Source organism: Xyrauchen texanus, chromosome 41 (genome assembly GCF_025860055.1).
Source record: "Xyrauchen texanus isolate HMW12.3.18 chromosome 41, RBS_HiC_50CHRs, whole genome shotgun sequence".
Lineage (NCBI taxonomy): Eukaryota > Metazoa > Chordata > Actinopteri > Cypriniformes > Catostomidae > Xyrauchen > Xyrauchen texanus.
Window position 1 is genome coordinate 3768805 of NC_068316.1, and position 17460 is coordinate 3786264.

At 39.4% G+C, this 17460-nt stretch overlaps 5 gene segments (V, D, J or C); 3 read left to right on the plus strand and 2 right to left on the minus strand.

Annotated features, from left to right (window-relative positions):
- The window catches only part of LOC127634218 (Ig kappa chain V-V region MOPC 21-like), an 84439-nt gene that overhangs the window by 24706 nt on the left and 42273 nt on the right, over positions 1-17460 (plus strand).
- LOC127634222 (Ig kappa chain V-III region MOPC 63-like) overlaps positions 1-17460 on the plus strand; it is a 37255-nt gene that overhangs the window by 3900 nt on the left and 15895 nt on the right.
- Positions 7610-17460, minus strand: part of LOC127634223 (Ig kappa chain V-III region MOPC 63-like) — an 84044-nt gene continuing 74193 nt past the window's right edge. Inside the window, 2 exon segments of the V gene segment in view lie at positions 7610-8047; positions 8849-8884. Of these exon segments, the coding sequence occupies positions 7732-8047; positions 8849-8884 (352 nt within the window).
- The window catches only part of LOC127634236 (immunoglobulin kappa constant-like), a 119289-nt gene continuing 112748 nt past the window's right edge, over positions 10920-17460 (plus strand). Inside the window, exon 1 of the C gene segment in view lies at positions 10920-10980.
- Positions 15301-17460, minus strand: part of LOC127634220 (Ig kappa chain V-III region MOPC 321-like) — a 32362-nt gene continuing 30202 nt past the window's right edge. Inside the window, 2 exon segments of the V gene segment in view lie at positions 15301-15749; positions 16561-16596. Of these exon segments, the coding sequence occupies positions 15433-15749; positions 16561-16596 (353 nt within the window).

Consider the following 17460-nt stretch of genomic DNA (forward strand, 5'->3'; position numbering starts at 1 on the left):
TGTAAAATGCTGAAGTCCCTCACACCTGTATGTGAATGTTACTCTGGCAGGAATCATTTATTAGTGTCATGCAGCCTGTTTTATTCAGTTGTGTGCTGAAGGGGATGCCAAACAAACCATTGAGGAGACTCTCATCATGACCCATGAGCGGGTAAACAGGCTGATGATGTTTTCAGAAATAAACAGGTAAACGGGTCCACAACATTAAAATAATCCTTTAGCATCTATAACTTCTGAACATTTGATTTTACTATTAAACCAGACTCCTGATGTAGAGTGTTGAAGTTAATACTACATTATTACTGCATTGAAGTATGGTAAAATAAACCATTAATAATTTTATTCAGCCTTTATTCAGTTTTACTAACACATGATAGAAAAGTACCAGCAAATCTTCAAGCAATCACAGAATCGTCCCATCAGTCTGTGCGTATCATTCATAGAGTGAACGAGTGTTCTTCTACTTCTGGGCTTAAAAGACAAAACTATGCAGAACTTTTTATCTTCTCTCTTCCATGTTCTACTTAACGGCTGATAATAATCGCACACACCTGCTTCATTGAATATGTAAGACTAATACTGTAAACTGACCAGCACATTTCCTTGAATCCCAGCAAACACACAAAAATCCCTGCATCAATAACTACTTTTCCATCCAAGGATTCTTCTGCAAAAGATTTAGCGCATCAAAAAAATCTGAAAAAATTATCGCTAAAATTTCACAAGTGTCGACATAATATTTTTCAGTTTAACACTAAAGCATAAACTCTGTGTCGATACTTCAAATGTCACGAAAAACTGGTTTGGAAACACAAAAATAGTGTCACATGTCAGAATTTACCCCAATTGTTAGCCTGTGTTAATCTGATGTCAAGGTATACATCCTTGAAAGCAAATTTATTGTACGTGATTATTATTGATGTTAACGGCATATAGATCCGATCTGCAAACACTTCCAGGAGTGCCAACACAAATATCTCGTATCATGCACCGGTCATCGACAAGTACAAGGAGAACAAATGAATGGACACTTTTTGAGATTCATTTAATCACGGTAGCGATGGTAGCCATCCGTTTATTTATTAAAGTTGCTTTTACACACCATTCAGAATAATAGACGGCAGTCATGAAATTAACCCACAATACAAAAAACGTCATTTCTGTGCACAAAGATGTTTTAAATTAAATATAAATACACAAAACTAGGAGAAAAACATCAATTGTGATTTTTTGGAACACTGAAATATAGCCCAATTTATTAAATGATTGTTTAGCATAATTCCCCGTATTAAATTAAATAAATTACCAAATATTTAAAGCATTAAATACAATTATACATTTTCAAATAAAAAGAAATGATATTTTTAGACCTATATATGCCTTTTCTTTACACAAACTTAAATTAGCCGTACCCTGTCCTGTAGATGAATACAGTCGGCTGAAGGACGTTCAGAATGTTCTGCAAGACTATAAACTATCACAACTATTTGTCCAATGCTGAGTTCACTTTCAGAAAACAAGTTTTTTTGTACATTTTAAGCTTTTAGATATTTTTAGCAATAGGTGCAACATCAGGACCGATATTACCGTCCTGTCAGAAGGACAACAGCTCCCTTTTGATTGCAGTTCCTCTTCTCATTGCATTTATTTGTGAAATTAAAATGTCAGTACGCTCGCTAATGTCAATGAATTGTCCCAATACTCTCCCAATTTTACCAAAACTTAGGGACATCTGGGAGGTTAAAGGTGCACAATTAGCGATAAACACACATTTCTGTGTGGAAACGGATTAACGGCAGATTTATTTTGCCATAAATTAAAACTTATACGACAAAGTGTTTTTTAGGCATGACGTCATCACGCACACAATTTTTATCGATGAAAGACCGTTTGAATGGAAACAGGCAGAAGACGGCAAATTTTACATGTTTTTTTTTTAAGTGTTTTCACTTTGTCGATAATAAAATATTGTGAAAAGTGGATGAAACTAGACTATTGTATGTCCTAATCTGCAGATGAAGCATTTTGACGTCATTTTCAGCGACAAATCATGTGAAAAAACAAACTGAGCAATAAATGTTTAGTACATGAAGAACTGTTCTTTACGTTGTTTTAGTAGCACATAAACGTGATTTAATATATTACATTTTTGTTAATTACGATACATCTCCACTTTATACAGATCACCGCACTATTTTCAGAAGCACCGTCAGTGATTTTGATCTGGAACCGGACCTGTAGCTGGAGAACATCTACAGATACATTCAGTTATATTGTCTATATTTTGGATGTGTATTTGGGTACATATTTCTAATTGCTTTCTCTTTTTTTACCCTTTGTTTTCTTAAACTACTTGTGCAACCAGTAGGCACAGTTGCTCCGTGCTGCAGTCACCCGATTTTTGACGTCATCACTGTTGTCGCGTTAAGAGTGACACAAAAGACCATTTGAGATCCGATTTGAGCAGCCGGAGCATCCGCACTGAGACACATCTGAAAAAATCAGATTCAATCGCATTTGAAACCACGTCTCCATGTCCATTTAGTTTATTTATTTATTTATTCCATTTAGTTTTTGATGTCCAGTCTATCAAAAACACATCTGGATATGCAAAAAATCAGATTTTTAGTAGCAGTCTGAACAAGGTCTTAGTGTTTTCGTTTGGGGGCTCCAATCTAAAATCTCGCCTAGGGCGACAACATAGCCTGGTCCAGCCCTGACCACACATGAGACTAAATTTACACTTTTTGAGATGTTTTCATGCTGACAGTAATACAGTACACCAATAAGCTAAAAGAAAAAAATAATTAGTTGGAATTATAATACAGTTTTTGCCTGTTGCTTGAACACATTTTGCAAAACTTGGCTCATTGTGTCAAAACTCACACACAAGCAAATAAGACACAACACTGGGAAATAAACCATTCACATCTATGTCAAATTGAAACTCTGCTATCAAAATCTAACAATCCTTTGTCAAAATGTCACTCTGATGACAAAATGATACCCACTTGCATCATATGAATACACTTTCAGATCAGCAGCAACACACTAGTCTACTTTATATAAAACACTGCAGTCTTTTGTTTTCACTGTTTTTAATCAGTTCCACAAAGGGCATGTTTTCACAACAACCAAAAAATGAAATATTGAATTCAAAATCATTACATTACAGTAGTATATTTTACAGTACAGTAAATTCAGTTAATTAAAAAATAAAACAAACAATACACTGCTGTAAACACAGAAAAACACAATTGTGCTGAAGTGGGGTTATGGATCCTGCCGCTCTGTTGGGGTCTGGCCACAGGATCTCATCAACATCACAAGCAATGTCTTCTCTTGCTAAGCATCGGGGAAAATATCCCTTGTGTGCCGAACCCATCCCTGGATCAACCTCACCTCAATGTCTCCGCGAGGCCTGTTCCATTGCCTGCAGAAGAGGCATCACGGGCATGTGGTTGATGGTCATATACGCGCCATCTCCAAGCGGAAAAAAATTCCTCTATAGGATTTAGAAATGGTGAGTAAGGGGCGAGTACACAACTTCAAATTGATCATGGTTGGTGAACCAGTTCTTTGACCCTGACACTGTTCCTCTCAAATGTGACCCTGTACAATTGCTTCATGGTCATGTTGTGCTTTACCAAGATGCGTTTGATAGTGGTAATGCTTACTCGATTTATGTTGTTGAATACTTGCCTATCTGCAAGTATTTGTTGCTGTAGCTGGTGGAGACGGATTGAATTATTTGCTCTGGCTAGGTTCACTATGGCAAGTTCCTGCTGTTGGGAGAACAGGTGTTGGAGTCCACCCCCAGTAGGTCTTCTAGCCATTCTGTAAAATGAAAAATGCTACCACAAATTGTTCTCGTTTGCTTCTTTTTTACAGTACTGTGTATACTCTATATACAGTCTGAGTAGAGTAGAGAGTTGAAGACATACCTGTTTTCCAGGTATGTTTTCCTTAATATTTCCTTATTATGGATGAAACTGTGAAACGGCTTAGATTAGGGTGGACTCTCTGCCCAGCTTCCCTCATAGTCAGGCCATGGTTTATGACATGGTCCACCAAAGTTGCTCTTATGTCATCCAAAATAATGGTCCTTGCGTGGCCTCTTCAACCACGTCCTCCTCTCTCTCTCTCTCTGTCTTCCTCTTCCTCTACCTCTAGCTCTCCCTGCCTCCATGCTTGCAAAGTTCTCAAAATGGCTTAAATGAGACCTTTTTGTAGCTGACTGATTGGTGTTCAGTTTTGTAAGTAAGTATTTTCAGGTGTGTGTCTTCGTCTTTTCAATTAACCAATGTGTGTTGTATTTTGAATAGATGTGTTTTCCCAATGGTACCCTGAGATTTCATTTTTGAACTAAGTGTCTTATGTATGAAATAGTGTGTAGTGTCTAGGAGCAAGTGTGTTGCAGAAAGGAGCCAGTGTGTTGCAGAATTGCAACTAAATTGCAAAGCAGCGCTTTTGTTTAAGGTTTGGTTACACTTTGTTTAAGGTATAGTAACAACAACTTCAAGTTATGTTACTTTTGGCATGTGTCTGTAGTGTTCAAGCAACGGGCAAAAACTGTAATATTCAGTGGATGACAAAAAAAGATTGTCAGCCTCAGTCACCATTCACATTCATTGCATCTTCACTATACAAATGTACATTGGTGACTGGTGCCTTTTTTATTTTATTGATTGAGTTATTGATCTTGGAACAGACCACACTCTGATCAGATGCCACAACAGCTGCTCCATCAAAAATTCAACCTGTTGTACCTACAGTAGCAGTGCAGAGAAAAGTCTTCATCTCGTGTTGCAGATGAGCTGGTGCGGTCCATTAGTTTCATAAACTGTATGAAGATGTCACTTAAATAACTTCCTTACTGGCGAACAACTCAATAGAGCAGAAGTGAAACTGGTGTGTTCCAGTTCAGATCATTTAACCAATCAAACAGTGAATCTGAGAGTGTGAAAATCACATTTGCATTGTCAGTGTGGAATGATTGTGTTTCTCTCAGAATAGATCAGATCTGTCTCCAGTGACCATGTTCAAACCACAAGAGGATTCATTTAGTTTTACCAGTAAATGCATCTGTTCAGAACTGTTCAAACAGTGAAGACATTGTTAAAACCAGACAGGAGAGAAAAAATAATCATATTTAATATTAAATAATAATTGTACTAATGGTGAAAACAAGTTACGAATAAGCCTGAGAGAAAAAGTATGTTTTAAGAGATGATTTAAATATAGATAGATTAGTGGATGATCTAATAAAAAGAGGTGGGGTGTTCCAAAGCTTTGGAGGCCGAACTGAAAAGGCCCTATCACCTTTGGTTTTTAAGCGTGACTTTGGAAGAGTCAATAGCAGCTGAGAGGAGGATCTTATCATTCTCTGAGGAGAGTAGGGACGAAGACGATCCGAAATATAAGCAGGAGCAAGTCCATGCAGTGCTTTAAATACAAATACTAAAATCTTAAAATCAACTCTGAATTGAACAGGTAACCAATGAAGTGATGCTAACACAGGCATAATATGCTCTCTCTTCTTTGTCCCAGTCAAAAAACGGGCTGCGGCATTCTGTACCAGCTGTAGAGGCGAGAGTGAGGACTGGTTTATTCCGGCATACAGAGCATTACAGTAGTCCAGCCTGGTTGAGAGAAATGCGTGAATGACGGTCTCCAAATCATTGAAAGTAAGAAAACTTTTAAGCTTGTGAAGCCCCTTTAGCTGAAAAAAACTGCCTCTGACTACAGAATTTATTTGTTTATCACATTTTAATTCAGGATCAAAAATGACCCCCAGGTTTCTAACATGGTCACAGGTATTTTCTTGAAAGGGACCCAGGGTAGGGCTACATTTGTCTAATTGCTGTGGGGGGCCAAACAAAATGACTTCAGTCTTTTTGTGGTTCAACTGGAGGAAATGATCATCCATCCAGCCTTTGATGTCCTTTAAACATGCTAACAAGGTGGAGACTGAATCCGAAGCCACTTTTAGAGGAAAATAAAGCTGGGTATCATCAGCATAGATATGATAGGAGACCTTATGATACTCAAAAATATAGCGGAGAGGGAGCATGTATGAAGAAAATAATGTTGGACCCAGAATAGAGCCCTGAGGCACCCCACAGGTAATGGGAGCTATACTCGATGAAAAGTCACCGATTTCCACCGAAAAACTCCAATTAGTGAGATAAGACCGAAACCACTCTAATGCAGCATTACGGATACCGACCTCGAGATTTAACCTATTTAGAAGGATACGATGATCCACAGTATCAAAGGCTGCACTTAAGTTCAGCAATACCAGAATGGCACAGTTACCAGAATCTACAGATAGTAAAAGGTCATTTACTACTCTTAAAAGGGCAGACTCAGTGCTGTGTTTAGCTCTGAAGCCTGACTGAAAAGGATCCAGAATATCATTTGAAAGTAAGAAAGGAGATAGCTGGTTTAAAACAACCATCTCCAATACTTTAGACAAAAATGGAAATTTTGAGATGGGTCTATAATTGTTGGGGTCAGAAGGATCAAGATTAGGTTTTTTGAGTAAAGGCCGGACCATAGCATGTTTAAAACAGGATGGATCAACGCTCTTAACAGCGACTCTTGTGGAACGAGACCTGATGAAGATCTCCATCATGAGTTACTCTGCAGACAAACACCTCTGACTCTTCCCAGCATGCTTTGCTGAGGGTCAGGCCACTATTCCTCCTGTAGCGGCCATCCTGGTCCCTCTCTGCAGTGGTCAGAACCCCCTCTGTGACCTCTGACCATCCAGTGTCCAGCTCAGCAGCGCCCCCTGTAGTTAAGAGCTGAGCAGACAGATCAGTGCGGTTGAGTCTCCAAAGATCTGTGTGCAAATTCTCTGACTGATGTGCCCACTGCCCTTTGAGATGACCTCTGACCTTTCCCATCATAGATACTTTATTGATGTTTGCTCAGTTGTTGTTATTATTTATTATCAATTAAAACAGAGGCTTCAGAGTAATGATTCATTTCACATTTAGTTTTATTTATTTGTTTGTGTGTGTGTGTGTATGAGTGAGTTTGTGTGTGTGTGTGTGTGTGTGTGTGTGTGTGTGTGTGTGTGTGTTTAATGGCCTTTGTTGCTTTTATCAGATTTTCTTCTATTGAAGCACAAGATGCTCTTAGACACATTGTCACATCATCAGATTTTACACAAACATTTGGAGTTCATGTCAGTTTGAGTGCATGCTGTCATTAGTGTATATGTCAGAAACTGTGTTTATCTTTCAATTCACCTCAAATATTTATGCAGATAACAAAATCTGAAAACTCATTTTATTTCAAATAGAAACTTTTCTCAATTGTTCTCAGACTTTTGGACTCCACTGTACGACTGTAAGTAAAACTTCTAAATATATTGTTACATTTACTCACTATATTATATGTACTATATGTTTGACTTCCCTAATTTGACTTCATGATCTTGTTTCATAATGTCTCTGCAGGTGTTTTCATGCTTCATTGAGTGAAGATTATTTATAAAATGTGAGATAAAGTCCTGATCTAACTAATGACACAAATAATATCAATAAATCAACTTTTAAACAAAGACAGGAAACTTCAAATAATGTAATATTTTATTCGTTTATTGAATTTTGACAAGAGAAATCTGAAAGACAAAAGTACACATATACTTGTGTGAATAGAAGTCACTGTTAGTCTCCATGTGAGACATGAGTGAGAAGAGCAGAAGAGAATCCAGAGGATCTACTCAGAACACTGATCTCTCCTCACTTCTCCAGTGACTGACAGCTGCTCTTTCTGTTTGGCCTCACAGCTCACTGTGACCGCCTTCATCCACTCGTCCTGAGAGAGAGTCAGACTGCTGCTCCAGCTGTACAGACCGCCCTTCTCCAGGACCCCAGCACTGCTCTTCTCAGACCTGCTGCTCCCGTCCACCTTCCAGCTCAGGCTCCAGTCTGAGGGAAGCCCTTGTTGGCCACACACATCAGTGTTGCTGTGTTCTTTGTGGAAATCTCTTCACTGGAGGCTGACAGGGCGCTCACTTTAGGACGAGTGATGCCTGACAAATACACAATAGACAACTTCAAAAGAAGAAAAGATTTCTTTCTCCAGATTGAAACGAAATCAATTACATTAGTCAATTATATATTTTGAAGATCTTTAAAGATATCATTGAAAACTTTCAACATTAAACTGCAAGTTTGTTTCTTCATGTTGATCTGTTCAATCATATAAAGAACAATTTATTTCCCCAAAGACTCTGAATGACCAAAATGATGAAATGATGAATAAAGTTCACATATCTTTATATGTTTGCAGTTTGACTTACACAAAAGTTCAAGAATATTTTCCTTCATAAATTTCTCTTTCTACATTAAGAAATAACTATGAAAAGACATTGCCCAACCTCAAGAGAATAGAAAAGAAAATTCTGTACAATGATGAACTTTTAACAGTTCATTTGGTGAAAGAATTCCTCCAGTAAAACTTTATATGTTACATATTACATTAAGAAACATTTCATATTGAAGGAGCATTTTTATGAACTCTTGATAATGTTCGTCATTTAAACACAGAGTCATTTAACATCTCCAAAAACTGAATAACATCTCACTTCTGTACCAGCAACAAATTCACATGTGCTGACAAACTGTAAATTAAGTGTCTTTAAAGTTCACCTTCATTTCTGGAAAAACAGCCAAATTATTCAATCTGTCTAATCAGATATTATTAATAAATAATGAAATATAAATAAAAAAGTGAGAGAACTCATATGTGTGTCAATTCAACATAAAACTGACACATTCCACATTATAAAAACACATAAAACATTAAAATGATGATTTGATGATTTACTTACTGCCAACATCCAGTCTGGTGCCGCTGCCGAAAGTGTACCACAGTGATACAAACTAATAGAACAGCTGCACAAAAACCTCTGAGCGCTTCACTAACTGCACTTTAAACACATGATCACAAACACATCTTTACACAACACACATTCAAACATGATTCATTTCATATTGTCATCAACTACTGTTTCAAAAATACAATAAAAACATTCATATTACATTCATAATTATATACAACATGTTTAATACAATGTAATAACTCCTCAATAACACATTTGATTTAGTTTGATCTACTGAATGCTCATGAGATTTCCACAATGAACAAAAATCATTAGAATTTCAACCAATTGGAATTAAAAACTAAAAGATAAAGACTGAAATGTATGAATGTAATCACAAAAGTGAGTACATCCCTCACATTTTTGTAAATATTTGATTATTTCTTTTCATTTGACAACACTGAAGAAATGACACTTTGCTACAATGTAAAGTAGTGAGTGTACAGCTTGTACAACAGTGCAAATTTGCTGTCCCCTCAAAATAACTCAACGCATTAATAGACGCATTAATGTGTAAACCGCTGGCAACAAAATTGAGTACACCCCTAAGTGAAAATGTCCAAATTGGGCCCAAAGTGTCAATATTTTGTGTGGCCACCATTATTTTACAGCACTGCCTTAACCCTCTTATGGAGGCATGGAGTTCACCAGAGCTTCACAGGTTGCCACTGGAGTCCTCTTCCACTCCTCTATGACGATATCACAGAGCTGGTGGATGTTAGAGACTTTGTGCTCCTCCACCTTCAGTTTGAGGATGCCCCACAGATGCTCAATAGGGTTTAGGTCTGGAGACATGCTTGGGTAGTACATCACCTTCAACCTCAGCTTCTTTAGGAAGGCAGTGGTTGTCTTGGAGGTGTGTTTGGGGTCGTTATCATGCTGGAATACTGCCCTGCGGCCCAGTCTCCGAAGGGAGGGGATCATGCTCTGCTTCAGCATGTCACAGTACATGTTGGCATTCATGGTTCCCTCAATGAACTGTAGCTCCCCAGTGCCGGCAGCACTCATGCAGCCCCAGACCATGACACTCCCACCACCATGCTTGACTGTAGGCCAGACACACTTGTCTTTGTACTCCTCACCTGGGTCTGCCACACAGGCTTGACACCATCTGAACCAAATAAGTTTATCTTGGTCTCATCAGACCACAGGACATGGTTAATTGGGCCCAATTTGGACATTTTCACTTAGGGGTGTACTCACTTTAGTTGCCAGCGGTTCAGACATTAATGGCTGTGTATTGAGTTATTTTGAGGGGACAGCAAATTTACACTGTTATACAAGCTGTAAACTCACTACTTTACATTGTAGCAAAGTGTCATTTCTTCAGTGTTGTAACATAAAAAGTTATAATCAAATATTTACAAAAATGTGAGGGATGTACTCACTTTTGTGAGATACTGTAATTGTTTCTTATTTCTGCTGTTCTCCTGTAATGCTCACATTTTCTGCTGAGAGGAAACAGTTTTGAATGTCCCACCCCTCTGATTAAAGCACAATATCAGACTGTCTGTTAGTCAGGACTGTCAAACCAACATCACTGTTCCTTCAGTTCTCACTCATTCACAGTAAAGATGACAGCACACGCTCTCATTATCTGCTCTCTACTGCTTTTCATTGCTGGTGAGAATCTGTTTCAGTGCATTTCACTAATATAAACTCAACTGAATTGTATACATTTTTTTTATTATTTAAAGTGACAAAAACTCTTGTGAAATAATATTTTATTTTATTTTGTGTTTCAGAGTGTAATGGACAGATCACAGTCACTCAGAGTCCCTCAATAACAGCTCTACCAGGACAATATGTTCACTTAAACTGTAAAACCAGCAGTGATGTCCACTATCACAGTACCTTTTATGCTTCTTTTGCAAACTACTTGAGCTGGTACTTACAGAAACCTGGAGAAGCTCCTAAACTCCTCATATATTATACAAGCACCCTCCAGACTGGAACTCCATCTAGATTCAGTGGCAGTGGATCTAATAGTGATTTCACTCTGACCATCAGTGGAGTCCAGACTGAAGATGCAGGACATTATTACTGTCAGAGTTATCACTACATCAACAGTAAATGGGTGTTCACACAGTGATAAAGAGTCGTACAAAAACCTCCATCAGTGAAAGAGGAACTACTGATACAGAAACAGTTTCTCTGAATGTTTCATTATAAATTGACATGGACACAATGTTTTAGATTTTTATATTTCACACTCAACACTACATATGAAACTGGATGACACATTTTATCATAAAGGTGAATATTTGAAGGAAAGTGTGTGATTGTGTGACATCAACGTTCTGAAAATATACATATATTTACATGTATTAATAGATAAGAAGTTATTAAATGACTCACAGTAAAATATTGTTTAACGGTTCAGTATGTAACAATTCTGTAACAATTGCCAATGTGTGAACGGCTTGTAACGCAACTTAAAAAAATTATCCCTTCCTGGAATTCCTAGGTTTCCTATTAAGCCTGTAGACTGTTTTTCATGCAAAGGGAGCAGGTCGGAATTTCCGGGAAAATCCAAAGGTGTTGTGCCGGCTCCCAGCACAACACCGACTCCAACACAAATTCAGAGAAAGCCAAAAACCCCAAAAACATTTATCTACTGAATCCAGTCTGGCTAAGCGGGAATTTGATCGTGGTCGAGCGAAAACTAGAGTGAACATCGGCAGGGCATTTGATTCCTTGAGGGACCTTCGTTCAGTTTTGGGGATAAAAACAGACCCTGAATTGGCGTTTGTAGCACTCTCCTGGACGAGTGCTTGACCACGCCCCCGCTGCCACATACCCCCACCGCCCAACTACCACTCCCCCCCATTTCTGGATAGGAAATCAGCGACAGCCATCTGCAGCCCCGGTCTGTGGACCACCTTGAACTTAAAGGGCTGGAGGGCCAGATACCAACGGGTGATCCGGGCGTTAGTAACATTCATGAGGAGAAGCCATTGGAGTGGGGCCTGATCCGAGCAGAGAGTGAAGGCCCGCCCCAGCAGGTAGTATCGGAGCGTGAGGACCGCCCACTTGATGGCCAGACACACCTTCTCCATGGTGCTGTACTTTGTTTCCCTCAAGGAGAGCTTATGACTGATGTACAGCACCGGGCGCTCCTCCCCCTCCACCACCTGCAAGAGTACGGCCCCCAGCCATCTGTCTGAAGCGTCCGTCTGCAAAAAGAAAGGGAGAGAGAAGTTAGGTGCATGTAAAAGCGGCCCCCCACAAAATGCGGCTCTAACCTGCGTAAACGCCTGTTGGCACTGCTCCGACCATTGGACCGGGTCTGGAGCCCCCTTTTTAGTGAGGTCAGTTAGCGGGCTGGTGACGTCCGAATAATTAGGTACAAACCTCCTATAATAGCCAGCCAGCCCCAGGAACTGCCTCACCCCCTTTTTGGTCTTAGGTCTTGGGCAAGTCACAATCGCCGCGGTCTTGTCAATTTGGGGCCGCACCCGGCCATGACCCAAGTGGAACCCCAGATACCGTACCTCCACACGCCCAATCGCGCACTTCTTGGGGTTTGCCGTGAGCCCCGCCCGCCGCAGTGACCTCAGGATGGCCCTGTTGCATGTGCCGCTGCCAATGATTACTATAAATAATGATATCGTCTAGATAGGCAGCGGCGTAAGCGGTGTGTGGTCTGAGGATCCGATCGAGCAACTCATCAACACGGGGCATTGGGTACGCGTCAAATTTAGATACCGCATTGACTTTTCTATAATCCACACAGAACCGGACAGACCAGTCACTCTTGGGAACAAGAACAACCGGGCTGGACCAATCACTGTGGGATTCCTCTATTACACCCATATCAAGCATCGCATCCAATTCCTCCTGAACTATACGACGTCCGCACACCACCTTCGGACGTCGCCGCCAATTCCCGGCCAATAGAAACGGGCTATTAGACGGAGTATTGTCTTCCTTTCTCCTAGGTGACCTGCCATGGGATTATAATGAGCCGCCTGGAATAACATTTCCCGGCGGCTCCGTGAAATCAACAGCTGTGTCAGATTTTCTTTTGTTTGAGCGTCCTGCGTCACTCTATATAACCGATCTTTTATAATGGCGAAATAAGGGTATGAAATGGCGATGCCCGGCCGGAGTTGTTGACCATCGATTACTCTCACTTGGTCAAAGGCGTGCTTAAGGGTATCATCCCACGACTGCTCCAAAGGGAAGTCCGCCTGAGGGAATTCCCTGAGAGGAGGGGCGGTAGCCTCGCCCCTTCCCTTGTCATTCCGATTTGAAGCAGCAGAGGACGGCCCCGGCTCCGCCTCCCCTGCAAAAGCATCGCACATCGCACATCTCCTCACTTTCTTGCAGGACCCATCCGCGCAAATTCCCTCTAACACATTCCTACAACCCGGCCAATCGGTTCCCAAAATCAGCGGATGGGTGAGGCGGGAACTAACCGCTGCCTCCACACTATGTTTCCCCCCCTGGAATTTGATCGCCAAGGTCACCATGGGATACTTGTGAACATCCCCATGCACACACCTCACCCTCACCAGTTTAGCTGTGCCCAAAGCCCCGGGTTGAACCAAGCATTGGTGGATGGTGGTCTGATTACACCCTGTATCCAGCAAAGCTTGGTAAATACCCCCCTTGATCCTTACCGGAATCCAGTACGGTCCAGCCTGATCAGGGGCAGCCTGCGGGACATTGGAGACCCACACCACCATCCCCACCTCCATCAGCGGACACTGATCCTGGAAGTGGCCCGGGTCTCCGCATCTCCAACAGGTCGGCCCAGGCGCTACGCCCGAACCTGCGTCGGTGGGCGCCCCCACCTGAGGGGGAGACAGTTTTATGATGTTCTTTGACTTTTACCGGAAATTGCACCTTTTGGGCATTGACATTCGGGTGCCAGACTTACACCGAGGAATGCCGGTACCAATAAAAATAATGTTTCTGCTCAAAATGAAAAACATTTAGTTTTTAGTCCTTGGTTTCTAAGTCAGTGAGTTAAATGGCACAGGATCATAATGTAAATGAGACTGACAGCAGTATAAACTGTTGAAGATCCTTTGCATGTCTTTCCATGATCAGCACATGCTTCAGTGATCTGAGAGTGTTTATAGTGCTGTGAGTTTAACACTTCCTCACTGAGATCTTCTCTTCATTATAACTGAACGTATAACAACAAGAATGACTTTCACCTGCGTCTGTTTTTGGACACTCACATTGTTTGCTCAAAGTTGGAGTAGTCTTTCATTTTTAAATAGTAGTTAATTTATTTGTCAAAGAGTTATCACTGGATCAACAGTAAAGAACAGTAAAGACTCGTATAAAAACCTCCTTCAGTCAGACTGCACTGATACACTGACAGATACTGCAGCTGCTCATATAAACACTGATCAGATGTGTGTGTGACACAAACAGTATCTTTGATATTGAGTATTTGGGTTCGAGTCCACCTTAGTTGAGTCCGAGTCGAGTCAGAGACTTTAATCAATTGAGTCTGAGTCCAAAAGGGGCCGAGTTGGATTCAAGACCGAGTCATAACAGACCGAGTCCGAATGAATCTGTTCATGAATCTGAATTAAAATTGTAACCATAAACTCAACATCAATATTTTAAGCTTATTTGTACTTTCACAAACAAGAAAAAAACAATTGTCAATATGAGTATAACATAAACACCTCTATATTTTATGATTAGTTTCCTGCTGAACAAACTTCAATGTGGTTTCAGAATGAACACATATGCTTTAGGTGTATGAAGGCAAAACTGTCCTTCAACACACTTCTTATTGCGTTCTGTTGATATTTCAATTATCTGTTGCTGTTCCCCTCCACTTAAACACATGAAAGCTGCATTAGTCATTAAAACCAGAGTTATTATTGTTTCAAACCTAAATTTAGTTTTTATTCTCCATTTTCAGTTTGTCCTTTCAATTTATTTAACTTTTATCTAAAAAGATCCTTATCCCTGCCGTCCTTCCCTCTATACCCTTATGTCGGGGAATGGCATGCAAATTCAACTCGCCAAAGATCTGAAGGTGTGTCGGGCTCTCAAGATCGACCCCTAGTGTCACTTCATCGACACAGTCTCGTTCCCTCCATCAGGTTACAACAGTAACCGAGACGATTTCCTTGTTTCATTAAAGGACACAAAATAATCTTTGAAACATTATCGATCATGCTGGATCCTGTATGTTTATATTTCAAAATCTGTTCATAAATTGATACATTTACTGAGAACACCATATGTTTGACTTCCCTAATTTGACTTCATGATCTTGTTTCATAATGTCTCTGCAGGTGTTTTCATGCTTCATTGAGTGAAGATTATTTATAAAATGTGAGATAAAGTCCTGATCTAACTAATGACACAAATAATATCAATAAATCAACTTTTAAACAAAGACAGGAAACTTCAATAATGTAATATTTTATTAGTTTATTGAATTTTGACAAGAGAAATCTGAAAGACAAAAGCACACATATACTTGTGTGAATAGAAGTCACTGTTAGTCTCCATGTGAGACATGAGTGAGAAGAGCAGAAGAGAATCCAGAGGATCTACTCAGAACACTGATCTCTCCTCACTTCTCCAGTGACTGACAGCTGCTCTTTCTGTTTGGCCTCACAGCTCACTGTGACCGCCTTCATCCACTCGTCCTGAGAGAGAGTCAGACTGCTGCTCCAGCTGTACAGACCGCCCTTCTCCAGGACCCCAGCACTGCTCTTCTCAGACCTGCTGCTCCCGTCCACCTTCCAGCTCAGGCTCCAGTCTGAGGGGAAGCCCTTGTTGGCCACACACATCAGTGTTGCTGTGTTCTTTGTGGAAATCTCTTCACTGGAGGGCGGCAGGACGCTCACTTTAGGACGAGTGATGCCTGACAAATACACAATAGACAACTTCAAAAGAAGAAAAGATTTCTTTCTCCAGATTGAAACTAAATCAATTACATTAGTCAATTATATATTTTGAAGATCTTTAAAGATATCATTGAAAACTTTCAACATTAAACTGCAAGTTTGTTTCTTCATGTTGATCTGTTCAATCATATAAAGAACAATTTATTTCCCCAAAGACTCTGAATGACCAAAATGATGAAATGATGAATAAAGTTCACATATCTTTATATGTTTGCAGTTTGACTTACACAAAAGTTCAAGAATATTTTCCTTCATAAATTTCTCTTTCTACATTAAGAAATAACTATGAAAAGACATTGCCCAACCTCAAGAGAATAGAAAAGAAAATTCTGTACAATGATGAACTTTTAACAGTTAATTTGGTGAAAGAATTCCTCCAGTAAAACTTTATATGTTACATATTACATTAAGAAACATTTCATATTGAAGGAGCATTTTTATGAACTCTTGATAATGTTCGTCATTTAAACACAGAGTCATTTAACATCTCCAAAAACTGAATAACATCTCACTTCTGTACCAGCAACAAATTCACATGTGCTGACAAAGTGTAAATTAAGTGTCTTTAAAGTTCACCTTCATTTCTGGAAAAACAGCCAAATTATTCAATCTGTCTAATCAGATATTATTAATAAATAATGAAATATAAATCAAAAAAGTGAGAGAAATCACTGAACTCATATGTGTGTCAATTCAACATAAAACTGACACATTCCACATTATAAAAACACATAAAACATTAAAATGATGATTTCATGATTTACTTACTGCCAACATCCAGTCTGGTGCCGCTGCCGAAAGTCCACCACAGTGATACAAACTAATAGAACAGCTGCACAAAAACCTCTGAGCGCTTCACTAACTGCACTTTAAACACATGATCACAAACACATCTTTACACAACACACATTCAAACATGATTCATTTAATATTGTCATCAACTACTGTTTCAAAAATACAATAAAAACATACATATTACATTCAGAATTATATACAACATGTTTACTACAATGTAATAACTCCTCTATAACACATTTGATTTAGTTTGATCTACTGAATGCTCATGAGATTTCCACAATGAACAAAAATCATTCGAATTTCAACCAATTGTAATTAATAACTAAAAGATAAAGATTGAAATGTATGAATGTAATTTGACATGTAATTGTTTCTTATTTCTGCTGTTCTCCTGTAACGCTCACATTTTCTGCTGAGAGGAAACAGTTTTGAATGTCCCGCCCCTCTGATTAAAGCACAATATCAGACTGTCTGTTAGTCAGGACTGTCAAACCAACATCACTGTTCCTTCAGTTCTCACTCATTCACAGTAAAGATGACAGCACACGCTCTCATTATCTGCTCTCTACTGCTTTTCATTGCTGGTGAGAATCTGTTTCAGTGCATTTCACGAATATAAACTCAATTTTATTGTACAAAGTTTTTTTTATTGTTATTTCAAGTGTCAAAAAGCTTTTGTGAAATAATATTTTATTTTATTTTGTGTTTCAGAGTGTAATGGACAGTACACGGTCACTCAGATTCCCTCAATAACAGCTCAACCAGGACAACAAGTTCAAATAAATTGTAAAACCAGCAGTGCAGTACATGGTGGTACTTATTTGCACTGGTACTTACAGAAACCTGGAGAAGCTCCTAAACTCCTCATAT